Source organism: Carcharhinus amblyrhynchos, chromosome 11 (genome assembly GCF_965287045.1).
Source record: "Carcharhinus amblyrhynchos chromosome 11, sCarAmb.v2.hapA, whole genome shotgun sequence".
In the NCBI taxonomy this organism is placed as follows: Eukaryota; Metazoa; Chordata; class Chondrichthyes; order Carcharhiniformes; family Carcharhinidae; genus Carcharhinus; species Carcharhinus amblyrhynchos.
In genome coordinates, this window is record NC_137334.1 from 92,731,803 (window position 1) to 92,759,033 (window position 27,231).

At 45.6% G+C, this 27,231-nt stretch overlaps 1 protein-coding gene across 1 annotated transcript in view; it reads right to left on the reverse strand.

Moving 5' to 3' along the window:
- LOC145350227 (villin-1-like) overlaps positions 1-27,231 on the reverse strand; it is a 38,585-nt gene that overhangs the window by 5,988 nt on the left and 5,366 nt on the right. Inside the window, exons 5-17 of the mRNA XM_080199290.1 lie at positions 26,110-26,220; positions 24,019-24,221; positions 23,406-23,484; positions 21,476-21,574; positions 19,434-19,587; positions 18,602-18,702; positions 16,493-16,630; positions 15,403-15,570; positions 14,549-14,725; positions 10,351-10,496; positions 5,997-6,141; positions 5,070-5,258; positions 6-71 (exon numbers count right to left, since the gene is read on the reverse strand). Coding sequence (XP_080055416.1) covers positions 6-71; positions 5,070-5,258; positions 5,997-6,141; positions 10,351-10,496; positions 14,549-14,725; positions 15,403-15,570; positions 16,493-16,630; positions 18,602-18,702; positions 19,434-19,587; positions 21,476-21,574; positions 23,406-23,484; positions 24,019-24,221; positions 26,110-26,220 — 1,776 coding nt within the window. The remainder of the gene's footprint in view (positions 1-5; positions 72-5,069; positions 5,259-5,996; positions 6,142-10,350; positions 10,497-14,548; positions 14,726-15,402; positions 15,571-16,492; positions 16,631-18,601; positions 18,703-19,433; positions 19,588-21,475; positions 21,575-23,405; positions 23,485-24,018; positions 24,222-26,109; positions 26,221-27,231) is intronic.

Below are 27,231 nucleotides of genomic sequence, written 5' to 3' on the forward strand. Positions count from 1 at the left end.
CTTACCTGTATCAGTCCATCAATGCCTTGAGGATCATCCAAATCAGTCTTCATCTCTTCATCTCTTCCATGCTTAGAAAAGGAGAAATAGAGGGGGAAACGAGAGTATCAGAATCCAATCTCACTACAATCCCGGAACAGTGCCGAGGGAGTGCTGCGCTACTGGGAGTGCCATCTTTCAGATGAAGACGTCAGACATACGTGCACATGTGTGGATAACAAAACTCGGACGGATTGTAAACCATGAAGAGAACAATGGAGAATTTCTAAAGCACAGATGTCTTGTTGAAGTTGTACAAGACATTGGTAAGGCCACATTTGGAATACTGTGTGCAGTTCTGGTCACCCTATTATAGAAAGGAGATTATTAAACTAGAAAGAGTGCAGAAAAGATTTATTAGGATGCTACCGGGACTTGGTTTGAGATAAGGAGAGGCTAGATAGACTGGGACTTTTTTCTCTGGAGCGTAGAGACTTAGGGGTGATCTTATAGCGGTCTATAAAATAATGAGGGGCATAGATCGGCTAAATAGTCAACATCTTTTCCCAAAGGTAAGGAAATCTAAAACTAGAGGGTATAGGTTTGAGGGGAAAGACATACAAAAGAAAGAGTCCAGAGGGGTAATATTTTCCCCTACACAAGGTGGGTGTCTGGAACGAGCTGCCAGAGGCAGTAATAGAGGTGGCTATAATTTTGTCTTTAAAAAGCATTTAGACAGTTACATGGGTACTTGGGGTATGGGCCCAACACGGGCAATTGGGACTAGCTCAGTGGTTAAAAACTGGGCAGCATGGTCAAGTTGGGCCAAAGGGCCTGTTTCTATGCTCTAAACCTCTGATGCTAAGCTAGTGGAGTGGCAGGTAAAGTTCAATGCAGAGACATGCGAGATGATGAATCTTGGTAAGAACATTAGGGAAAAAAAAGGGATAAAATTCTTAAGGGGGGAGGTGGTGCAGGAGCAGAGGGAGCCGGGTGTATCTGTGCACAGTTAACTGAAGGTGGCAGGACAGGTGGAGAGAGCAGTTAATGAAGCCTAATGTTATCCTGGGCTTTATTAATAGGAGCTCAGAGTACAAGAGCAAGGAGGTTATGCTGAACTTACACAAGACACTAGTTAGACCTCAGCTGGAATATTGTGTACAGTTCTGGGTGCCACACTATAGGAATGATGTAAACATGTTGGAGAGAGTGCAGAAGAGGTTTACAAGAATGGTCCCAGAGATGAGAAACTTCAGTTATGAGGATAGATTGGAGAGGTTGGGACTGACCTCCTTGGAGAACGTCGAACAGTACAGGCCCTTCGGCCCTCGGTGTTGTGCCGAGCTATGTCCAAACCCAAGATCAAGCTATCCCACTCCCTATCATTCTGGTGTGTACCTATCCAATAGCTGCTTGAAAGTTCCTAAAGTGTCTGACTCCACTATCACAGCAGGCAGTGCATTCCACACCCCAACCACTCTGAGTAAAGAATCTACTTTGGACATTCCTTCTATATCTCCCATCATGAACCTTATAGTTATGCCCCCTAGTAATAGCTATATCCACCTGAGGAAATAGTCTCTAAACGTCCACTCTATCTATCCCTCTCATCATCTTATAAACCTCTACTAAGTCGCCTCTCATCCTCCTCTGCTCTAAAAGAGAAAAGCCCCAGCTCTCTCAACCTTTCCTCATAAGACCTACCCTCCAAACCAGGCAGCATCCTGGTAGATCTCCTCTGCATTCTCTCCGATGCTTCCACATCCTTCTTAGAGTGAGGTGACCAGAGCTGCGCACAATATTCCATGTGTGGTCCCACCAAGGAGAAAAGGCAGCTAAGAGGAGATTTGATAGAAGTTGTCAAAATCATGAAGGGGCTGGAGAGAGCAGACAGGGAGAAATGGTTCCCACTCATAAAAGGATCAAGAATGAGAGAGAGCATGAATTCAAAGTAATTGACAAAAGAAGCGAGTGTGATGGAAGGAAAAGCTTTTCCACCCAGCGAGTGTTTTGGGTGGGGCTTGCACTGCCTGGAAGTGTGGCGGAAGCAGGTTTAATTGAGGCATTCAAGAGGGCATTAGATGATTTGAACAATGTACAAGGGTACATGGAAAAGGCAGGGGGATGACATGAAGTCATGATGCTTATTTGGGGAGCTGGTGCAGACACGATGGGTCAAATGGCCTCATCTGGACTGTAACAATTCTGTGAAAGATCCTAGGGCTGGTATTTCAAAGAACGGTGGAATCCTCCAGTGTTCTGGACCCACATTTGTCTCAACCAATGCAATTGTTAAACCATATTCTTGTTGTTGAGATCACTGCTGTCTGCAGGGGGTTGCTGCAGGATTGTGAAATGCTGTGTGACGTCCTGAGGTCATGAAAGGCGCTATCCTTTTCTTTCAAAATTCATTACACTCTTCCCAGAAATAGCTTGGCTGCCTCGATGGCCAGAAAGACATTTTCTCACATCTTCCTGCCTAGGAGACCATTCGGCCCACTGTCTGTGGTGAAAGAGTCACAATTAGTCCCACTCCCCTTCCCATTTTCCCCAAACCCTACAGACCCTGCCTTTTCAAACATTATCCAATTTATTTTTTGAAAGTTATTATTGAATCTGCTTCCGATGCATTTTAGATAACTCCTGCGTAAAAACCAAAGAAGAAATCGCCTGGCTTTTCTGCTTGTTATTTTTAATCTGAGTCCTTCTGTTACCCTGCAGCTATAGAAGCTGCTTCACTATATCCATCATCAGTAACCCACTACCTTCTCTGCTCCAGGAACAATTCCAGGTTTGGGCCCCTCACCCCCCAAGCAAATTCCCTCTTCCATCCTCTCCAAGACCCTCGCATCCTCCCTGAAGGTGTGGTACCCAGAATGGGGCAACACTCCAGCTGAGGTCTAATCAGTGATGTCAAGGAGGTTTAGCACAGCCTCCTTTACTTGTTTATTCCAAGCCTCCAGTTGGAATCCTTAAGTGCGGGAAGGAGGCCATTTGGCCCATCGAGCCTGCAGCGACAATGATCCCATCGAGGCCCTATCCCTGTAACCCGATACATTTATCCTGCTAATCCCCCTGAAACTAACGGACAAATCATCATGGCCAATCCACCTAACTCACACACCTTTGGACTGTGGGAGGAAACCCACGCAGAGACGGGAAGAATGTGCAGACTCTGCACAGACAGCATCTCAAGCTGGGAATTGAACCTTGGTCCTTGACGCTGTGAGGAAGCAGTGCTAACCACTGTGCCACCTTGTCAGTTATATATAGCCAAGCTTTCTCTACACCTTTGAATGGCTTTACCGCTACATCCATATAGATCTGTCCTGATCCAGGTCTCTGTTCCTGCACCTTACCCACTTTGGTTCCTTTCCATGAATATTCTCAATGACTGAGGATCTGCAGCCCACTGGGGAGAGAATTTTGAAAACCCACAACCCTCTGATCGAAGGAAGTTCTCATCCCAGTCCCCGATGCTTAATGTCTTACCCTGAGAGCGCACACCCTTGCTTTAGATTCACCAGCCGGGGGAGGATGATATTTATCCTGTCAATCCCCCTTAGCAACGTGTACATTTCAATGAGATCAGGCCTCATTCTCAATGAGAGAGGAAAAAGGCCCATTTTAGTCAATTTCTCCTCAGATAGGAGTTTATTAGTTGGCTATCAGTCTGGAAGAAGCATTGTTGCTTCTCCTCAAAGTATATCATAAGGAAGGGAGACCGAAACACTACACAATTCCAGGTGCGGTCTCATTGCACCCTGCGCAATTGCAGTAAGATTCCCTTATTCTTGTACTCGGTTTAGAACAGAGTTGAGGAGGAACTTCTTCACTCAAAGGGTGGTGAATCTCTGGAATTCTCTGCCCGTTGAGGTGGTGGAGGCTGCCTCGCTAAATATTTTTAAGATGTGGGTTGATGGGTTTTTGATAAGAGAGGGGATTAAGGGTTATGGGGAGAGGGCGGGAATGTGGAACTGAGACACGACAGATCAGCCATGATCTTATTGAATGGCGGGGCAGGCTCGAAGGGCTGGATGGCCTACTCCTGCTCCTATTTCTTATGTTCTTATGTTCTCACAACCCCTGTGCAATAACCAATCCCAATGCTACACATTGGGATTGGTTAAAAATAAGGGGATGCTCATTTAAGACAGAGGAGGAGACATTTCTTTTCCTGAGGGTCACTAGTCTTTTTGCCTTTACAGGAAGTGTGTCTTTAAATACTTAAGGCAGAACGAGATAGATTCTTGATTAGATTATAAAGGTGAAAGGTTAAATCAGGGGTTGGCAGGAATGTGGGGCTGAGATTACCATCAGTTCAGCCATGATCTTATTGAATGGTGGAGCAGGCTTGAGGGGCCTCATACCTAACCTCTTGCTGAATGTGCGGGGTTACAGTAGGGAAGTTGCTCTGATGGGAGCTAGCAAAGACAAGACAGGCCAAATGGCCTCCTGTTCTGTTGTAACCATTTCCGAGCAAGCTGGAAAGTAAATCGCTTGATGTTAGGAATCCTGCAAATACGGTTCACTTGAGAAAGGATATACTGGCACTGGAGGGGGTGCAGAGGGGAATCGCTAGGTTGATTCCGGAGTTGAAAGGGTTGGCTTATGAGGAGAGACTGAGTAGACTCAGGCTATATATAGGCATTCCGAAGAACGAGGGGAGATCTTATAGAAACATGAGATTATGAAGGGAATAGATAAGATAGAAGCAGGGAAGCTGTTTCCTCTGGAGGGTGAAACTAAAACTAGGGGGCATAGCTTTAAAATAAGGGGAAGCAGATTTAGGACTGAGTTAAGGAGGAACTTCTTCACCCAAAGGCTTGTGAATCTGTGGAATTCCCTGCCCAGTGAAGCAGTTGAGGCTACTTCATTGAATGTTTTTAAGGCAAGGATTGATAGATTTTTGAACAGTAAAGGAATTAAGGATTATGGTGAGTGGGTGGGTAAGTGGAGCTGAGTCCATGAAAAGAGCAGCCATGACCTTATTGAATGGCAGAGCAGGCTCGAGGGGCCAGATGGCCGACTCCTGCTCCTACCCCTAGTTCTTATGTCCTTATGGATTAGACACAACGCCACCTACTTACATTCCACAGATATTGATCCCAGGCCATGAACCAGCCAGTGAAAGTTGGGGGCTCGAAGCCTTGCTTGATGATTATGACTGGGGTGTCAGGGTCACGCTTGCTTGGGTGGGTGTCTAAGTATTCTTGTGCAACAACAATAGAGTTCTTCTTCTCTTCTTCATTGGCTCCTTTACCGATCCACAGAAAGATCTGCCGAGTGAGAAGAGAGAACATTTAGCTTCCAACCCAAACAAGACTGGGCCTCTTTTCTCTGGAGGCCCAATCATAGAAACCCTACAGAAGGAGGCCATTTGGCCCATCGAGTCTGCACCGACAACAATCCCACCCTAGGCCCGATCCCCGTAACCTCACATATTGACCCCGCTAATCCCTCTAACCTACGTATCCCGGGACACTAAGGGGCAATTTAGCATGGCCAATCCACCTAACCAGCGCATCTTTAGACTGCGGGAGGAAACCGGAGCACCTGGAGGAAACCCAGGCAGACACGGGGAGGACATGCAAGCTCCACACAGACAGTGGCCCAAGCCAGGAATTGAATCTGGGTCCCTGGCGTTGTGCTCACAGCAGGGCTAACCACCGTGCCACGTGGCTATGCTTCATAAATGGAAGATGGAAAAGAGATATGGACAGGGGGAGGCAAATAGTTCCTTCCAATGGGAATGTGGATGATGTACAGCCTCTACCTGCTTTTGCATCTCTAATAACCCTCACCCAACAAAAAAACCTAGCAATCTGTAACTATTGATGGAGACGATAGATAAAACACAAACTGGCTGGGAGATTCCAGTGTGGGCCTCACAATCTTTGTAGCGGCTTCCACACTGTATCCAACAAACTCCAGCACAGACCCAAGACCAGAACTCCAAAAACTGATTACAGGGATGAGATTTCACGCGCGACATTATAATTATTTATTTCATAAACCTGTTCCCAGGTGTCCAAGAGCATGACATCAGAATCATCCAGGTCATCCTGGGTGAAATTCACAATCTCCGTGGCAACAAAACGCCCAGTCTGGTTGGAGCATTCAAACAGGCGTGGAACAATAGTATCAAACTCCTGTTGTAGCCTGAAATGAAAAGCGTTACTAGTAATTGCAAGAGTAACTGAGATCCTTTACCCTGTTTGCTTCAGTCTCCACTCACCTGAGGAAGGAGCAGTGCTCCAAAAGCTCGTGGTTCCAGATAAACCTGTTGGACTTGAACCTGGTGTTGAGACTTCTTACTGTACTTCAGTCTATGCAGCAGCTTCATTTAAAGATATTTCTGCCGCCGCAACTAATTAACTACATGCACAGAAGGCTGAATGCTAATTAAAAATTGACTGCATTCCTGAAGGGTACACAATACAGGCAAACACGTTTTTCACAACAGCGGCTGCAAGGATTGTTTTTCTATGATAGAGACAGACTGTGAAAAACATTTCCAATAACGAGATAATGGTTGAAATATAGTTTGGATTTTAGCGTGTTTGTGTTTTCTCAGTTTGAGATCTCTTCAGGTTCAGCACAGGGGCTGGCAGTAGCAACCAGTCTCCAAAATTTGCTTCTGTCACGTTAATCTTTAAGTTCTGTTCAATAAAGGAAAACCATTTTACAGCTCGTATCAGTGCTGTCCCTGTGTCAATCAAATGGGCAGAAAGCAGGTATAAATGGCACTGCGCCAAGATCTTAGGACACTGCCCAAGGCCAGGCAGCCTGTAAGAAACCAGCTTGGATGAGCTTCAAGTTTTTATGTGTCCAGATCACCAACAACCTATCCTGGTCCCCCCCAAGCCGACACTATAGATAAGAAAGCCCCACCAACGCCTCTACTTTCTCAGAAGACAAAGGAAATTTGGCATGTCAGTTATGACTCCTGCGAACTTTTACAGATACACCATAGAAAGCATTCTTTCTGGTTGTATCACAGCTTGGTATGGCTCCTGCTCTGCCCAAGACCACAAGAAACTACAAAAAGGTCATAACTATAGCCCAGTCTATCACACAAATCAGCCTCCTATCTTCCCACTGCCTCAGCAAAGCAACCCACATAATTAAGGACCTCACACACCCTGGACATTCTCTCTTCCACCTTCCTTCGGGAAAAAGATACAAGTCTGAGGTCACGTACCAACCAACTCAAGAACAGCTTCTTCCCTGCTGCTGTCAGACTTTTGAATGGACTTGCCTCGCACTAAGTTGATCTTTCTCTACACCCTCGCTGTGACTGTAACACTACATTCTGCACTCCCTCCTTTCCTTCTCTATGAATGGTGTGCCTCTTCTGTATAGTGTGCAAGAAGCAATACTTTTCACTGTATACTAATACATATCAAAATAATAAATCAAAAATATGCCTACAACAGGCCTGCATGTGTTTATGCCAGCCTCAAGAATAAATACTGGTGTTTTGAAGAACAGAATCCACAGAAGAAGAAATGAACCTCAAGCTTGATGAGTTTGGATCCCTCTTCACATCCGTACAGCACAAGGATACAGATGCCCCCATGGGTCAGATGAGTATAGATTTTAATTACTATGTTTGTAAAATTATAGAGTTACAGGGGAACAGAAGCATTGATTTGAAGGGCGGGGGGGGCGGGTCATTAGTATTTAAAAGAGTTTTGTTACATTTTCCTAATAAGGTGCGATTTGATTTAATGATAATGCTTTTGGGTCTATCAATTAACCGGAGCAAGGGTCTCGGTTAACACCTCTCAAACTCTTTACAAAAGATATGAAACACCTCAAATCAGGCCACCTCCCAAAATTCTAAATTTGTGAAAAAGGTCCTAGTACAAAACAACCTCGTCCACCAAAATCAGATCTCCATTCGGGTTAATGTCAGTGGCAAGGTGGGGTTCCGCCTGATCACATTTTTCATGACTTGCATCAAGTTCTTCCTGAACTATGGTTCGAGGGTCAGTTTGACAAGGTGATATTGTTGAATACATAATTCCCTTTTTGTGATGTAGTTGAGGTTGTAGCCATAGGAGCAAGATATTAATAATTAATAAAGCCACTGTTGACAGGAATGCTGTCCTGGGTGTCATTGACGGCAAAACACCTTTCTAAAATTGTATTTCTACATCAGCACCATTTGACTCATCCCAAAGTGCTTTAACTTCAAGGGATTTTTGAAGTCATCATGAAGCTGGGGAAAATAATTGTAGATTGGGAGGTAGGAAGTTAGAATTTGCAGTTTGTAAAATGCGGGAATGGGGAAAGCATTGTGTGATCCCATTAAAAGATGGTGCTTTTTCTGTGCTCAGAGATTTAAAAATGCAGATACACAGAGAGCCCAAACTGAAATATTTGTATCAAAAGGCCAAGCAGCAGTTTTTAACCAAGGCAACAGGCTTTTGAATTTAGCCAATCAATTTGAATCAGGCACTTCCATACCAAAAACCTATTAACTTTAAATCTGATGGTTTTGACAACCTAGGGCTAATCCTGTTGTGGGAAATATTGATATGTCATCAGGGGTATAAAAGAAGGGGACAGTGGGACAAAGAGTAGAGCAACTGCCAGCTGCCAGAGATAACAGCCTCTCAAGGGAGAGGATCTCTGACTCACAGCTTCCTCTGTTTTAGAGAAAGCACCATCTAGTTAGCAAAGGTACCAAAGAAGAAAGACATTCCAGATAGAACGATCAGCAGAGAAGGCCCAGAATATTCCCGAAGACACAAAACCTGATCGTAATTGGAGTGACAAAATTCTATATTGTGAATGAGTGGGAATTGTGTTTATTTGAACACCTTACCAGTAGAATCTTGTTTTATTTGAGAATAGTTAGAAGGGATTTATTTGGTTTGTTAATCATAGAATCAGAAACCATACAGCGAGAAAGAGGCCATTTGACCCATCGAGTCTATACTGACCACAATCCCACCCACACCCTACTCCCATATCGCCACATATTTTCCCCACTAATCCCTCTAAATTACACATCTCAGGACTCTAAGGGGCAATTTTAGCACGGCCAATCAACCTAACCCGCACATCTTTGGACTATGGGAGGAAACCCACGCAGACATGAGAATGTGTGAAATAATAGTTTAATTTGCTCACCATTAGATGAATAAATCGTTACGTGTTGATTTGAGAGAGCGCGTCAGGGATTTATTTTGTATTTAACCGCTAGAATCTGCTGAAGAGAAGGTCATTGAAACATAGAAGATAGGAGCATGAAGAGGCCATTCAGCCCCTCGAGCCTGCTTGTCACTCATCACAACCATGGCTGATTGTCCAACTCAATAGTTAATCCTGCTTTTTCCTCCCTCCACCACCCCCCATAATATTTGATCCCATTCACTCCAAGCGCTGTATCCAGGCGCCTCTTCAATACATTCAAATATTTTGACATCAACTACTTCCTGTGGAATGAATTCCACACTCTTTGGGTGAGGAAACGTATCCTCATTTCCATCCTAAATGGTCTACCCCGAATCCTCAGACTGTGACCCCCTGGTTCTGGACTCCCTCCACCATTGGGAACATCCTCCCTGCATCTACCCTGTCTAATCCTGTTAGAATTTTATAAATCTCTATGAGATCCCTCCTCATTCGTCTGAACTCCAGTGAAAAATTCTAACCTAGGTCAATCTCTCCTCATACATCAGTCCCACCATCCCCAGAATCAGCCTGGAACCTTTGGTGCACCCCCTTGAAAGCAAAAACATCCTTCCTCAGAAAAGGAGACCAAAACTGCTCACAATGTTCTAGACGTGACCTCACCCAGGCTCTGTATAATTGCAACAACACATCCCTGCTCCTGTACTCAAACTCTCGCAATGAAGGCCAACATACCATTTGCCTTCTTTACCTCCTGCTGCACCTGCATGCTTACTTCCAGCAACTGGTGCACAAGGACACCCAGGTCCTGCTGCACACTCTCCTCTCCCAATTTAGCACCATTCAGGTCACACCACTTCACACACACTTTTTACAGATTATAGGACGAGGTATTCCTCTTTGGCTGTTAGTTCTCAGACAGGAATCCACCTCTGCTGCTTGTAGGTGTTACAAAGCAATGTGATAAGTGACCAGGTTGTTTGTAAACATATTGGACCCTTGTCTTCAAAAATAACACGATCTTGCCTGATGCCATCCACCCAAATGGACAGGCAAAACCTCGGGTTTAAAAGTGGCACAAGAAAGATGGCTGCTTCAGAAACACACATCTTCCTCAGTACTGCACAGCCATTGAGTGAGGGAGTGGAAAGCATGATTCCTGCTGGACATACTTGCTGAAATATTATCAGAGTGGCCTCGCCTTCAGCAGGCGAAGGGGTGTACCTTTTGCTGTCGGCATATGCTCCCTTCCCTCCAAGAGATACCCAGAAGTCAGCAGGTTCTTGGCACTCGTACACGCTTTGCTTGTCCTGCCTGGAGATGGAGTCAGCCACTCTCTTGGCAACCTCTCTCTCGTCACCACTGCACCCCTACAACAGAAGAGTGAAGAGAAAAGTGAAGGTGATACAAACTTGAACTTTCTTACTCATATTGTCAACATCCTTCCCTTCATCCTAAGGAAGGCATCACAAATTTTCATTTAGACCATGAAGCCTCCATCCTCAGATGGGAATTTACATTGGGGTGAATGATAAATTGCCTGGGTTCCATTGTAGATGAGGCAGCGTGGGGGAAAATGCCAATTATGTAAGAATAATTCCTCCCTCCCCACTCCCACGAGCATCCAATGCATCGAAAGGATTTTGCGTGTTGCATGATGCAAACATTGGCTCCACAAAGAAAGACAATGAGAGTCTTTTCCTCAAACTACGTTGGCCTTCACCTTGGCTGGCAGGCTCATGACTTTGGCCATTTTCAAAATTCACAAGTCTAGTTGATTCAGTATGCACCCACCCTCCACCGTCACCTTCCTCCCAATTAATTAACCCAGGCACACCAGGATTTAAACTCACTTCCCCTTGTGGTGGATGGATTACAGCTCGTTTGAAGGGACTAAATTAAAGGGAACATAATAAAAAAAATGAAGAGTCACGTTTGGAATCAAAACCGTTTCTCTTGCCACCAGATGCTGTGTTGTTCCAGCATTTCCTATAAGGCATTGGTGTTACGGTTCAGGTCAGAAACTCCAAAGTTATTTCTGGAGCCCATCTGAATAAGTTTTGCATCTTGAATTTGGCTAGGATAAGCACAGACGCTTCACTTCAGGTATGATTTGAATGACCCAGTAGGGAGCTTTATCAAACAAATGATATAGTTATTGTGTATTAAGAAAATTAGCAAGAACTTTAATTACAAAGAAACAATAACAACTATAATGTATAACCCTTAAACAAATATCTCTGAAGTGTTCCATTTAAAACCAAAACCCGTAAACAACAAAAACACTGTTCACAGGTTTAACAGCACAGTCTACAGCTCACATGATAATTGGAACTCAAGTCCTTTGGTTGAAGTCTGCACTTCTGTGGATTCACTTTGAACAGTTTGGGGATCAGACATTTTCCCAAAGCACCAGACAGGCTCCAATCCAGCCCCCAACAACAGCAAACTCCTACCCTCCAGGGAAACAAGATCTGAGAGTTATAGAATCCTACAGTGCAGGAGGTGGCCATTCAGCCCATTGAGTCTGCACCGACCACAATCCCACCCAGGCCCTATCCCCATAACCCCATGCATTGACCCTAGCTAGTCCCCCTGACACTAGGGCAATTTAGCATGGCCAATCTAACCTGCACATCTTTCTGACTGTGGCAGACATGGGGAGAATGTGCAGACTTAGCACACGGTGACCAAGCTGGGAATTAAACCCGGGTCCCTGGTGCTGTGAGGCAGTAGTGCTAACCCACTGTGCCACTTTGTTGCCTTAAATGTATCTTTGACTGCACATCTCATTTTACTTTCCTGGAACAGACATTTTTTTTTCCTGATGTGAGAGAATTACATAAGAACATAAGAACATAAGAAATAGGAGCAGGAGTAGGCCATCTGGCCCTTCGAGCCTGCCCCGCCATTCAATAAGATCATGGCTGATCTGTCGTGGCTCAGTTCCACTTTCCCGCCCTCTCCCCATAACCCTTAATCCCCTCTCTTATCAAAAACCCATCAACCCGCTTCTTAAAAATATTTAGCGAGGCAGCCTCCACCACTTCAACGGGCAGAGAATTCCAGAGATTCACCACCCTTTGAGTGAAGAAGTTCCTCCTCAACTCCGTTCTGAACCGCCCCCCCTTTATCTTGAGGCTGTGCCCCCTAGTCCTACTGTCTTTTTTGAGCGGGAAGAGTCTTTCCACCTCTATCCTATCCATCCCATTCATCATCTTATACGTCTCAATGAGATCTCCCCTCATTCTTCTAAACTCTAACGAGTACAAGCCTAGTTTATTCAGCCTCTCCTCATAGCTCAACCCCCTCAACTCCGGTATCAGCCTAGTAAACCTCCTCTGCACTCCCTCCAAGGCCAAAATATCCTTGCGCAGGTGCGGCGCCCAAAACTGCACACAGTACTCCAGCTGCGGCCTCACCAATGCCCTATACAGCTGCAGCAAGACCTCCCTACTTTTATATTCAATCCCCCTCGCTATGAAGGCCAGCATCCCATTCGCCTTCCTGACCACCTGCTGCACCTGCAGGCTGGGTTTTTGCGACTCATGCACAAGGACCCCGAGGTCCCTCTGCACCGTCGCCTGCTGCAGTTTTTCGCCCCGTAAGTAATAGTCCTTCCTACCATTCTTCCTACCAAAGTGGACCACCTCACACTTCTTCCACAAATTAATCATGCATCACCATCACCTGCTTTCTGAACTTAAACCAGGCACTTTGTCAAATGATATTTTTCCCAGAACTGCCTGAGCTTATCCCAATATGAGCTGCTACTTCCATTACGGCTGGTTTTCAGCTACGATGTGGAGATGCCGGCGTTGGACTGGGGTGGGCACAGTAGGAAGTCTCACAACACCAGGTTAAAGTCCAACAGGCTTATTTGGTAGCACAAGCCACTAGCTTTCGGAGAGCTGCTCCTTCGTCAGGTAAGTGGGAGTTCTGTTCACACACAGGGCATTAAAAAAATTCACTTTGCAAGATAATGGTTGGAATGAGAGTCTTTATGGGTAATCAAGTCTCAAGGGTACAGGCAACGTGACAGAGAGGGTTACGTACAGGCTAACGAGGTGTATATTGTCTCCAGACAGGACAGTTAGTGAGATGTTGCAAGTTCAGGCAAGTCAGGGGGGTTACAGATAGTATGACATGAATCCGGTTGAGGCTGTCCTCATGTGTGCAGAACTTGGCTATCAGTCTCTGCTCAGTTACTCTGTATTGTCGTGAGTTGTGAAGGCCGTGTTGGAGAACACTTATCTGAAGATCAGAAGCTGAATGCCCATGACTGCTGAAGTGTTCCCAACAGGAAGAGAACACTCTTGCCTACTGATTGCTGAGCAGTGTTCGTTCATCCGCTGTTGTCTGCATGGTCTCCCCAATGTACCATGTCTGGGTTTGCAAAAGCTCACTAACTGTCCTGGTTGGGGACAATACACATCCCTTGAACCTGTGCTTGGCCCTCTCTCCACTCACATTGTTTGTACCTTAATGAATTGATTACCTGTAAAGACTTGCATTCCAACCATTACTCTGTAAATTGAGTTTTTGTCTTTATATGCCCTGTTTGAGAACAGAACTCCCACTCACCTGAGAAGGAACAACACTCCGAAAGCTAGGGGCGTTTGAACATAAGAAATAGGAGCAGGAGTAGGCCATCTAGCCCTTCAAGCCTGCCCTGCCATTCAATAAGATCATGGCTGATCTGAAATGGATCAATTCCACTTTCCCCACTTTCTCCCCATAACCCTTAATTCCCCTGTCTATCAGAAACCTATCTACCCGTGACTGAAATATATTTAGCGAGGTAGCCTCCACCACTTCAACGGGCAGAGAATTCCAGAGATTCACCACCCTTTGAGTGAAGAAGTTCCTCCTCAACTTGGATCTAAACTGCACCCCCCTTTATCTTGAGGCTGTGCCCTCTGGTCCCGCTATCCTTTCTAAGTGGGAAGAATGTCTCTACCTCTACCCTATCCATCCCCTTCATTACCTTATACGTTTCTATAAGATTCCCCCTCATCCTTCTAAACTCCAACAAGTACAGACCCAGTCTATTTAGCCTTTCTTCATTGTCCAACCTCCTCATCAGAGTCCAATCCCCTCATCTCCAGTTTGCTACCAAATAAATCTGTTGGACTTTAACCTGGTGTTGCGAGACTTGTAATTGCATTTTCAAAAACAGCAGGGAGAGGGGGAAAACACTCCTTTTTAGTTTGCTGTCCCTTCTAAAACCCAACTGAAACCAAAATAACTCTCGTCACCTCCCACCAATGACATCACTCAAGGCTGGTGAGTATGAGGCAAACGGAGGGTCCTCAAGGATCATCTTTTTATTAAAAACCCTTTCTTGAAGGTACACTGCCACCACATGGGAATGGCTATTGGACCCCAATCTTAGTGCTGAAAGTGTCTGAAACGTTCTCACCTTCCCATACCACAGAAAGCAACGGGTACTAGTCTTCAACACAAAGACATCATTGGAGTTGAGGGAAGCAAAGCGTGCTGGCACTTCAAACGTCTTGGTTTTGTATTCATTCTTTCCACGGATTTGGAAGAGATGCGCATGGGCATCTTGTTCCTTCTCTGCGTCGAGGTAACTCCCCTGGAAAAAAAAACAGATATTGTTTTAAAGCTTATTTATTAACGCAAGCCTACTTGTGACACGAACATTGCATTGAAGTTAGTGTGAAAATCCCCTAATCGCCACACTCTGGTGCCTGTTTGGGTACACTGAGGGAGAATTTAGCATGCCCAATGCACCCAGCCCGCACATCTTTTGGACTGTGGGAACACGGACACATGGGAACATGTAGACTCTGACCCAAGCCAGGAATGGAACCCAAATCCCTGGCTCTGTGCTCGAAACCACAAGGTATATTTGTAAAGCCAGACAAGACCCCAACAATTTTCTAACCCAAAGAGAAAATACTGGAAAATCTCAGCAGGTCTGGCAGCATTTGTAAAGAGAGAGAAAAGAACTGACATTTTGAATCCAGATGATCCTTTGTCAAATTTTCTAAATTTCCAACACTTTTATATTTTGGCATAATTTCTGTCAAGAAATTAGGAATCTTTAATCCAAACAAGCTTCATTCATAATATAACAAAACGAAGCAGGTGAGTTGAGGCAGGAGAAGTACATGTAAGTTATGATGGAGACAGCATGGAGTCAGGTCCGAAAGGTCAGAGGACGTTCAAGACCGGTTCCATCTCTGGAATGTCATCATAGAAAGACTGCACACATCCAAACCCAAGTTTCCTGCCCTTCGCCCGCCATACCCCACTTACCTCAAAAACTATAAGTTTGCCTTTAAAAATGGCAGTCAAGTGTTGCGGTTCTTTCCCCATGGGGACACGGACTTGTACAGGCTCTCCATTGTACTGCTGGTCAAGGGCAACGGCCTGGTAGGCGGAGGCTGTGATGTCACCCTGACTGGCATGCTTACCCTGAAAGAAAACAGAAGGAAAACCTGATCAAAATCTCCTCGTTCCTTTCCCGTGAAGCTTACAGCACCTCACATACCTTCGATAACAGATGGATAAGAAGATGAAACAGGAGCAAGAGTAGGCCTTCAGCCTGCTCTGCTATTGTGCGAGATCGTGGCCAACCTTCAACATCCAATCTTCACCTAACAAGCACGATAGGCAGTTTCACAACACCAGGTTAAAGTCCAACAGGTTTATTTGGGATCACGAGCTTTCAGAACATTGCTCCTTCCTTGCCTGAGGAAGGAGCAGTGCTCCAAAAGCTCGTGATTCCAAATAAACCTGTTGGACTTTAACCTGGTGTTGAGACTTCTTAATGTGTCCCACCCCAGTCCAACACCACATCATTTTACAAGGAACGATTACACAAGCTAGGATTGCCTCAAATTTAGAACATTTAAATGGGGCTATTTGATTCACAATATTATTCTATTTATAAACTCCCCACACACTCCCCCAAACCCATTAGATTAGATTCCAGTCTGTAACTCGCTCCCGGGTGTCTGTTATTCTATATATAAACCATCCCGAACCTCTCATTTAGATTCCAGTCTGTAACTCACTCCCGGGTATCTGTTATTCTATATATAAACCACCCCGAACCCCTCGATTAGATTCCAGTCTGTAACTCACTCCCGGGTATCTGTTATTCTATATATAAACCATCCCGAACCTCTCATTTAGATTCCAGTCTGTAACTCACTCCCGGGTATCTGTTATTCTATATATAAACCACCCCGAACCCCTCGATTAGATTCCAGTCTGTAACTCACTCCCGGGTGTCTGTTATTCTATATATAAACCACCCCGAACCGTTTGATTAGTTTCCCTTACTCACTCCCAGATAAAATTAGAGTTATAAAGTGCGCAGTGTCACACGGACCTGCCAGATGTAGAGGATGTGATGGAGCTTGTTGCTGACGGTATAGGTGTACAGAATCAGGTAGCAGTTTGCACTGTAGAAACGTCCTTGCTTTCTCTTCTCTATAGGTTTCAGTTCCAGATCCTCGATCACCCACACCTGGAAGCAGATCAGATTGGTCAGCGAGGACAAAGAGATGACAGATTTCATTTGTATCCTGGTGTGCAGGCTGTAGGGATAGTGGGACTATAACCAGTCCCGGAATGAGAAGGGAAAAGAGAGGTGGACGCTGGAGAGAGGGTTTTTGTATCAGTGTAAAGTGAAAAGTATATTTCTTGCACACGCTACAGATAAAGCATACTGCACATAAGGAGAGAGTGCAGAATGTAGTGTTACAGTCATAGCTAGGGTGTAGAGAAAAGATCAACTTAATGCAAGGTAGGTACATTCAAAAGTCTGACAGCAGCAGGGAAGAAGCTGTTCTTGAGTCGGTTGGTATGTGACCTCAGCCTTTTATAGTTTTCCGATGGGAGAAGGTAGAAGACAGTATATCCAGTGTACATTGGGCCCTTAATTATGCTGGCTGCTTTGCTGAGTTAGTGAGAAGTGTAGACAGAGTCAATGGATGGGAGGCTGTTTTGTGTGAAGGATTGGGCTACGTTCATGATATTTTGTAGTTCCTTGTGGTCTTGGGCTGAGCAGGAGCCCATACCAAGCTGTGATCCATAGAAAGCATTCTTTCTGGTTGTAGCATCTGTAAAAGTCTGGTGAGTTGTAGCTGACATACCAAATTTCCTTAGTCTTCTGAGAAAGTAGAGGCATTGGCGGGCTTTCTTAACAATAGCGTCAGCAATGGGGGGACCAGGACAGATTGGTTGTGATTTGGACACCTAAAAACTTAAAGGGCCTCTGGGGCAGACAGGAAAAAAAATGGCAAATCTAAATCATTTGAGGGAAGGAAGTCCCATGTCTCTTACCCTTCCCCATTCCAAGTACCAAGTCACATCGGGCGTTAGTTACACTAAACCCATTGTTGAACAGGCAGTGCTGGTTTGGAATGCTGGACTAACCAAAGAGGTGATAAGTGCTGAAAAACGAGCAGCAAAACCAATCCTCGGTGACATGTAACAAAGCGGCTGACACTAAAACTAGGGGAATAAAAGTAAATTATTGCAGATGCTGGAATCTGAAACAAAAAATCCAGAAAATGCTGGAAAATCTCAGCAGGTCTGGCAACACCTGTGGAGAGAGAATAGAGCCAGCCTTGAGTCAGGGTGACCCTTGGTCACAAACTATGGAATGTGTTCCCTCGTTGAAAGTTAGAAAAAGTACGAGCACCCATGTACGAGAAAACTCTGGAATCCTATTACCACTATCCCTCGCTGCAGCCACACCAAAGTAAACGTGTGCTGGAGTCGAGGAAATAAAACACCATTCCACAAGATTATAGAATGGATAAACTACAGTCAGGCCAATCCCCTACCCAAAAACTCATTAGTTTGAGAGTGAATTTAATGGATTTGACCCAATGCACGATGAAGACTTAGTGCAGTTTCATTCTGCAATTTAAAACCTGCCTTTTTCAAGAGTACATGTTGAAGTTGTAATTGTGAAATATTTTTTATTTTAGATTATTTATCATTGTGATCACTGCTTTTATTTTACCCCCATGCAGCATTTGCTGCCATTATCTAATAAACCAATAAATCATCTTTCTTGGAGAACCACCAAACTAGATCACTCTCCATATCAATGTTGAGGTCAGTAGCCTGGCCAACTTGCATTTACATAGCACCTTTGCCATGGCAAGGAATGCTCACTCGGCAGGGATGCTAATCAAACATGGAGCTACGTAGGAAGATGTTAGAATTGTGATCCAAAGGCTTTAATCAAAGTAGCTTTGAGGGCCATCTCAAGGCGAGGGAGGTGGAGAAGTTAAGGTGGGAATCTCAGAGGGCGAAGAGTCTAGGCAGTGAGATTGGGATGGAGCGTATGGAGTTGTAGCGGAAAGACCGGAATTGGCGGAGAGCAGAGACTGAAAGGTTGTAGCGGGCTTTACAGAGATAAGGAGCAGTGAGGCTGGGGTGGGAATCCTTGTTGAGTAGGTTGTGTAGGAATGTGCAACGGTACCTCTACATCGCCAGACCCATCATCCACCATCCTCTCTCGGGCTGCGAGCTCCGGCTTGGCATGCATGTTCATGGCATCAAACTTCACCCGCTCAACTTTGGCTGGGTAACGAGGGCAGAGGGGAATACAGAACAGTTACAGCACAGCAAGCAGCCATTTCATCAGTCACATCTCACTTGGCTCTCCCCACTCCCTCACCTTTCCCTGCAAACATTACCCATTTAGATCATCGTTAAACTCCCTTCTGAGAGTCCCGGGTGGTACATTCCAGATCCTAATCACAAGATGCACGGAGGATTTTCCTGATCTCATCTTGGATTTTCACCCCTTCTGTCAACGGGATAGTTCCTCTCTATCTACACTGGTGGCACGGTGGTCAACACTGCTGCCTCACGGGGCCAGGGACCCGGTTTCAATTCCAGCCTTGGTTGACTGGTGCGGAATTTGCACAATGTGCTGATTAGGTGAATTGGCCATGCCAAATTGTGCCCTTAGCGCCTCAAGACATATAGGTTAGGGGAATTAGTAGGGTTAATATGGGGGTCACAGCAATAGGGCCCTGAATAAGATGCTCTGTTGGAGAGCCAGTACAGACTCAATGGGCCAAACGACCTCTTTCTACTGTCCAGAGCACCCAGTACCAAACCTCCTCAATTCTCTCCCCACCCCCCCAAAGGAGGACAATCCCTGCCCCTTCTCCATTCCCCCCAGAACCATAACTCCCCCCCCCCAGGCATTACTCATTTCAAATCAAAGTCAGGTGGCCAAACCTCCCCCTGCCCACACTGCATCCCCCGGCCAGCCTGTCCCACCCCGCTGGGGGCTCACGTACCGATCTTGCCGACGCTGTGAGTTTTGCCCAGGCCGGCTGTCTGATACTTCACCGTCCACTTCTGAAAAAGCTGCTTAAAGAGGGCTGACTCGGCACCGTCATTCTCCAACTCAATGTTCACAGATTCACGATAACTCTTGGCTTTGATGAAGCCCTGAGAATTAAAACGAGAACCACAGCTGTCAGTTCCTCAATAAATACTTGACTTGCATTTATATAGCACCTTTCACGGCCACAAGACATCCCAAAGCACTTTACACCAATTGGCTGGAACTGCAGTGACCAACTAGCACTTAGCAAGCACCCACGTGCAGCAATATCAGGGCTAGATAACCATGTTAAAGGAGGTTGGTTGATTGATTAGAGACAAGAGGAAGAGCTTCCTCAGTTCTTTGACAAGCAGTGCCGTGGGGCTCCCTCAGTGCCAGCCTGGGGGTTAGATTTGAATCCAGGACCTGGTGACTCAGGGGCGAGAGTGTTGCCAACAATCAAATTTCACTCGCATCTTATTTTACCTCAGAACCCCCTGATTACCAATGTCTAAATTCAGTCCCTGCCAAAGTTTATTTTATTAGTCACAAGTCAGGCTTACATTAACACTGCAATGAAGTTAGTGAAATTCCCCTGCTTCTGAAAATCTTGACATGTTTGCTTCAGAATAATTTACTAATTATGTGTGGGGGGGTGATTACAGCGATAGAAAAACGGTGTGTGCTTGGGTAAGATGCTGTTTTGGAGAGTTGGTTCAGATTTGATGGGCTGAATGGCCTCCTTCTGCACTGTAGAGATTGAAGTTAAAGTTCCCTGAAGAACATTCACTTGTGTCTTGGTAACTCAGTATAAACTGACCATTGCTTTAAAATTCAAACCGAATTTAAGAAGCTTCAGTGATCAGTGTCTCCAGATAGGTTTAATGTGGTTGGGAGGGTTTACATTGTGGTCAACAAGGGATCAGTTGTGTGGGAAAGCAGGGATGGACTAGAGGGTCTTTGCCAGACTATCATTGTTTGTTTATTTCCTTAACACGGTCAGGATTATGATTCCTAAATATGAAGGAAAAAAGAAATCACCCAAACCAGAGGGATGGCAGTGATCCAAGCCTCACTATTTCTCTGAGGTGAGGATTAGCCAATAATATCAAATAAATACCATCAAATAAATCAGCTGGACTTAAACCTGGTGTTGTCAGACTTTTTACTGTGTTTAGCCAATAAACCTGGCCCTGCCAGCAACACACTGAAGATGAATCTGCTATCTTACTTAACCACTTGTTCATGTTGATGTGAAGTACTTTCCAATAGAAGCCAGCCTCCATCCATTAACTCTGTCTACACTCCCCACTGCCTTGGAAAATTAAGGACCCCACACACCCTGGACATCCTCTCCCCCATGTTCTTCCATCAATAAAAAGGTGGAAAAGTCTGAGTTCACGTACCAACCAACTCAAAAACAATTTCTTTCCTACTGTCATCAGTTGATCTTTCTCTACACCCTAGCTATGACTGTAACACTACATTCTGCACTCTCTCCTTTCCTTTTCTGTGAACAGTATAAGAACATAAGAAATAGGAGCAGGAGTAGGCCATCTAGCCCTTCGAGCCTGCCCCGCCATTCAATAAGATCATGGCTGATCTGAAGTGGATTAGTTCCACTTTCCCGCTTTCTCCGCATAACCCTTAATCCCCTTGTCTATCAGAAACCTATCTACCCATGACTTAAATATATTTAGTGAGGTAGCCTCCACCACATCAACGGGCAGAGAATTCCAAAGATTCACCACTGTGTGTGAAGAAGTTCCTCCTCAACTCTGATCTAAACTGCTCCCCCCTTATCTTGAGGCTGTGCCCTCTAGTCCTGCTGTCCTTTCTAAGCAGGAAGAATCTCTCTACCTCTACCCGATCCATTATCTACCTCCCCCTTCATTATCTGTATGTCTCCATAAGATACCCCCTCAGCCTTCTAAACTCCAACGAGTACAGACCCGGTCTATTTAGTCTCTCTTCATAGGCTAACCCCCTCAGTGCGAGCTGTGCCATACTCACCATTGCTCTGGTTAGGGAGGACTCTCGCTCCTGTTGGGACGCCTTCTTCCCCTTCCATACAAAGATTTTCAATCCACCTTGGTCCACAATGTAGCAATCCTAAAATAAAATTGAACAGCTTACAATTCTAAGTTGCTTAGAGTTTTAAAACTTGTATTCCTGTATCTCAACCCCACAGAGTGTTTTACAGTCAAGTGAATCCGAAAGAGAATCCCACTCAGGCCCTCTGCTCCACCCCCAGTCACCCTGCCGATTTGTTATGTCCAATCCACCTAATCGGCGCATCTTTGGAGTGGGAGACGAAACTGGAAGAAACCCATGCACAGATGGGGAGAATGGCATCACGGCAGTGAGCACTGCTGCTTCACAGCGCCAGGGACCCAGGTTCAATTCCCAGCATGGGTCACTGTCTGTGTGGAGTTTGCACATTCTTCCCATGTCTGCATGGGTTTCCTCCGGATGCTCCGGTTTCCTCCCACAGTCCCAAAGATGTGCGGATTAGGTGCATTGGCTGTGCTAAATTGACCCTAGTGTCAGGGGATTAGCAGGGTAAATACATGGGGTTACAAGGTTGAGGCATGGGTGGGATTGCAGTTGGTGCAGACTCAATGGGCTGAATGGCCTCCTCCTGCACTGGGAGGGACTCTATTCTATCCAGGTGCCCTCATTTTGTTCCACAGTCCAAAGATGTACAGTTTAGTGGGGTCAGCCATGGTAAGTGCATCGGATTACAGAGATAGGACTGGAGAGGCAGCCTGGATAAGATACCCTTGTCAGAGAGTCAGTGCAGACTTGATGGGCCAAATGGCCTCTTCTGCTCTGCTGGGATTGTGACAACACTGGAAAGAAAATGCATTATGTGATGCAGTCTCAGTTTCATTTTTATTTTGAGCAGAGCACACACACACAGCCCTGATGGCCTGGTGAAGCATAGATCCAGGTAGCAGGTGACCGAGGACTTCACACGTCGTGACTCTCTGGATATTATTAAACTACAAAGAATGCAGAAGAGATTTACTAGGATGCTACCTGGACTTGATGGTTTGAGTTATAAGGAGAGGCTGGATAGGTTGGGACCTTTTTCTCTGGAGCGTAGGAGGCTGAGGGGTGATCTTATAGAGGTCTATAAAATAATGAGCGGCACAGATCAGCTAGATAGTCAATATCTCTTCCCAAAGGCAGAGGAGTCTAAAACTAGAGGGCACAGGTTTAAGGTGAGACCATAAGATGTAAGAGCAGAATTAGGCCACTCGGCCCATCAAGTCTGCTCCACCATTCAATCATGGTTCTCATCCCCATTCTCCTGCCTTTTCCCCATAACCCCTCATCCCCTTATCAATCAAGGGCCCATCTATCTCAGAGGGGAGAAATACAAGAGTGTCCATAGGGGTAATTTTTTCACACAGAGGGTGGAGTGTGTCTGGAACAAACTGCCAGGGGTAATAGTAGAGGCAGGTACAATTTTGTCTTTTGAAAAACATTTAGACTGTTACATGGGTACGATGGGTATAGAGGAATATGGGCCAAATGTAGGCAATTGGGACTGGCTTTGGAGTTAAAAGCAATGGGCAGCATGGACAAGTTGGGCCGAAGGGCCTGTTTCCATATTGAAACCTCTGTGACCCTGCCCCTCTCCTGTAGCCATGCTTGTTGCCAGGTATCCCTGGAGGGGAAGCAATGGGGTGTCCATCGGCACAGGAATGGCCTTAGTGCCTGCGGGCACCAATAGGGACCAGGGTGCTTGATCAACATCCAATCACATTTTTGATGTTTTACATTTCCTTTGAGATTCTGTTCACTTCGATGCCGCGTTCTTTTAAGGAGCTGACTTTTCACAAACCATCCCAGATCGCGCACCCTCGGGTTCTGACCTCGCGGAAACAGTTTCTCCTCAAACCCTCCCTTCCTGAAGTGCAATTGTTTCACTCACTTCACTACTCAGCAGGTCCTGAGTCAGAGGTCGAGCAGCCACTTCCTTTACCACGAGATTTCCCTCGGCGTCAGTCACTCTGGAGAGGAAGGATAGACATTGAGTAACCACACTGGGGTTAACCCCCAAGATTGGCCTGAATCTGTCAGCACTGGACAATCCATTCAAAGCATCCAATGATTCTGCTCCTAAAGTGTCCAAAATCTTGTCCCTCCAAACAGGATTTCCAGACACCCGTTGTCAAATTATTCATTTTTGTATCTAATTTATTTAGAGTCTCCATCTCATATCTCTTAATTCCCACTGCATTCTCTGCCCCCAAACATCCACCATTCCCCAGAATCCTGACCTTCACAGCGCCAGAGACCAAGGTTCATTTCTGGCCTCTGTCACTAACTCTGTGTGGAGTTTGCACATTCCCCCAGTGTCTGCATGGGTTTCCTCCAGTTCCTTCCACCCAAGGGTCAGGGGGGGCGGGATTAGCAGGGTAAACGTGCGGGGTTACGGGGATTGGTGCAGACTCGATGGGCTAAAAGGATTCTGCACCATTCCCTCCCTCTCTGCCCACCAACCCACATTCTCCCCAAATTCCAGTAATGAACCCCTGGCTCACCGGTAAAGTTTTACTGCTGTCTTCTGATGTTGGTCCACCACTTCATCTGGAATGGGCGGTTTGATTTCTCTCCGCTCACCCAGTAGGTGACACATCAACTTCCATGCATGTGGAGAGGCCGTCTCATCCTGCCCGTCCACCACGACAACTTGACCACGCCCCCCACGCTCCCGGTCCCGGATATCTTTAGCCAATTGCATTGCCTGAAACACCAAAACACACAATAAGGCAGTCGCATAATAGGGATTGCAACTCCAGGCACCACAGAAGACCATTCGGCCCCTTAAGCCTGCTCTACCATTCAGTAGGATCATGACCTAACACATGCACAGTATCCCAAGGTGACACCCATGAGCATTGGCAAAGACGGACATTGAGCCGCTCAAGGAGATATGAGGAATGGATAGCCACCCCAAAAAGGCGGAAGGTCTTGGTGATGCAATGGGTTGTGCCCCTACCCCTGAATCAGAAGCTCCGGGTTCGAGTCCCACCCCAGGATTTGGTGGCCAAGGGAGGTGCGTACATAACGCGGTCAAACAGGTCATGTGTCAACCTGCAAAATCCTTCCAAACACAGCGATGACAGGCAGCAACAACTGGGAGAGAAATTGGTGCCTCCATCATCACTGTCCATAACTCCAGGCTACAACACACACGTGAGAAAAACATGCATGTTACCACTCAGATTCCTGGGTTCCCTAGTGAAGTGTATACACATCACCACGGAGGAAGTGGGGTAGAGGCAGAGGGAGTCAAGAGAATCCCAGACAACTGAGAGCGTGTCCACCAATAATGGAATGATTAAAATTGGGGACTAGAGAAAGCAGAATTGGACAAGTGAGGAAAACTCTGACAATTTGGGGGCTTGAGGAGGTTACAGAGATAGGGAGGGGACAAAGATGGGGGAATTTGAAAATAAAGATTAGAATAAGGTGGAGTTCCAAACAAAAAAGGAGGAGGCGATGAAACGCAACTAATGTTCTGGGGACCTGGGTTTGAATTCAATAAAAACTATCTGGAATTAAGATATCTTTTCTTAATAAAAATTTTATTTTTTTTTAATGACCATGAAATCATTGTCAATTATTGGAAAAACCCTTCTGGTTTACTACTGCCCTTTAGGGAAGGAAATCTGCCATCCTTATGCAGTCTGGCCTACACGTGACTCCAGAGCTACAGCAATGTGGTTGACTCTCAACTGCCCAAGTGAGACACTCAGTTCAAGGGCAGTTAGGGATGGGCAATAAATGCTGGCCAACCAGCAATGCCCATGTCCCATGAATGGGTTTTTAAAAATCTGACCAGGCTCTGGGTGAAGACTGACCAACTGTTTCGAACTTTGACCCGGTAAAACAGAACCAGGGAGAGACTCACCACAAACATTGGGGTTCAGGTGGGGTATCACAAAAAGGACAGTCCCCATGATGGAAAGTGGCAGGTTGATGGTTTTTGATGCACTTTCAGGGACTTCATTCATTAACAGCAAGGGATTTGTCATGGAGAGCAGTCACCTGTTGGCAGCCAATTGTAGAATAGCTCTGCCTTGGAGCACTCTTTCCCGTGGGGTGATTCCCCCGCTCGAGTCCAGATTGGAACCCACTATCCCCAAGCTACCAAACACATATATCCAGCACACAGGTTTGATCAATAATAACATGTAACAGGCATAGCTCATCAGGATCTCAATACCCAAACCACATTTAACCTGGTTTGTGTAGCAATTAGCTCCAATGGTTAAGGAAGACAATATAGACCATCTTCTGAGGAAACTCAGTCACATCATAGCAGGACAAACTTCAGCAGCTCAAGGTGGTGGTTGATGCCACCTTCTCACCACATGTAAATACCAAGTCCGTCATTGGCAACCAACAACTTTTTAAAACAATAACATTGTCAAAAGTAACTTAGACAGCAGGGTTAGAATCACACTGCAGCCAGTGTCTAAGAGGGGGGAGGGAGGTCAATAGTGAAAATGAGGGGAACCCAATGAGCTAATTTCCTCTGGATAATCTGACAGTAACATGACCCTCCCCCACGCGCCATCCATTCTGTCTCCACTGGTTCCGTAGAGGAGCCAACGTGAGTCTGTTACCTTGAGTCGCTCTTTGTGGTTGCTCAGAGGTCCATTCCACTGCACTATCACCTTCCCCATGTCCAGCAGGAAGACATCACCAGTGTTGAAACTCTTCCAATTCAATGCAACCTGAAAAGATTCACAAAATCCGATCACACATCCACCCCAAAGCAGCCTTATGGACGCGCCAACACCAATTGTACAATGTAGGGTTTTTTTTAAAAAAAAAGTGATTTTTAATTTCCTCACACAGATGCTTAGGCATTAACAAAAAACTTGAATTATCCTCAGTGTAGATCTGGTCTGGTTTTGCTGATTTTAACAATAGTCATTGGAAATTTAGTATCATGGTAATGGAGAGATAGTGGTGATGTCAAGAGCATTCTAGCAGTCTATCCTTTATTTCATTATTATGCTTATCTAGCTTCTTGCGCCTAATAGTAGCTCTGCTATTCACCTCAACCACTCCCTGGGTTAGTGACCGCACCTTCTCACCACTTTGTGGGTGAAGAGATTGCTCCTTAATCCTCCTCTTTTGCATTTATTCTTGACTATCTTATATTTATGGCCCAGCTTTGGACTTGCCAAGAGTTTCTCTCGTTACCCCTCGGCCATCCTTTTCGAAGAGGGAATCAAGTTTAATCTTTCCTGATAGCAGAGGTTGCAATGGTCATCATTAGAGGCACCTTCCCCAATGCCTCGATACTGTCTTCCTATCGAGACCAGGCAATGTTCTACACAACTTTATCAAACTTGATTTTTCAATTGAATCCCTTTGGGAATGAAATCTGTTCTTTGCCTCATTGCGAGGATTTAATGATCTGCGTCACTGTTTGAGTGTCTGGTGTTATCAGTGTTTCCACTTATACATTTGCCAATTGCTCTCATGTTAAGCTTGTGGAACAAGTCTTCTTGTGATCCAGTCGCTGCAAAGGTTTAAACTCCTGGTCCCAGAGTCACTTTCTGATCCACACTGAACAAGATAGTATTTCCTGTCTTTACCTCCAGCAGCAGGAAGGACAGGACCTGAATATTGCTGAAGAGAGAGTTGGGTGAGATTTTACAGCCTCGCTCAGGCGAGACTGGAAATTCCAGCCCAAGTTCAGCAGATATTTCCATCGGCGGACCCTCGCCCGCAGC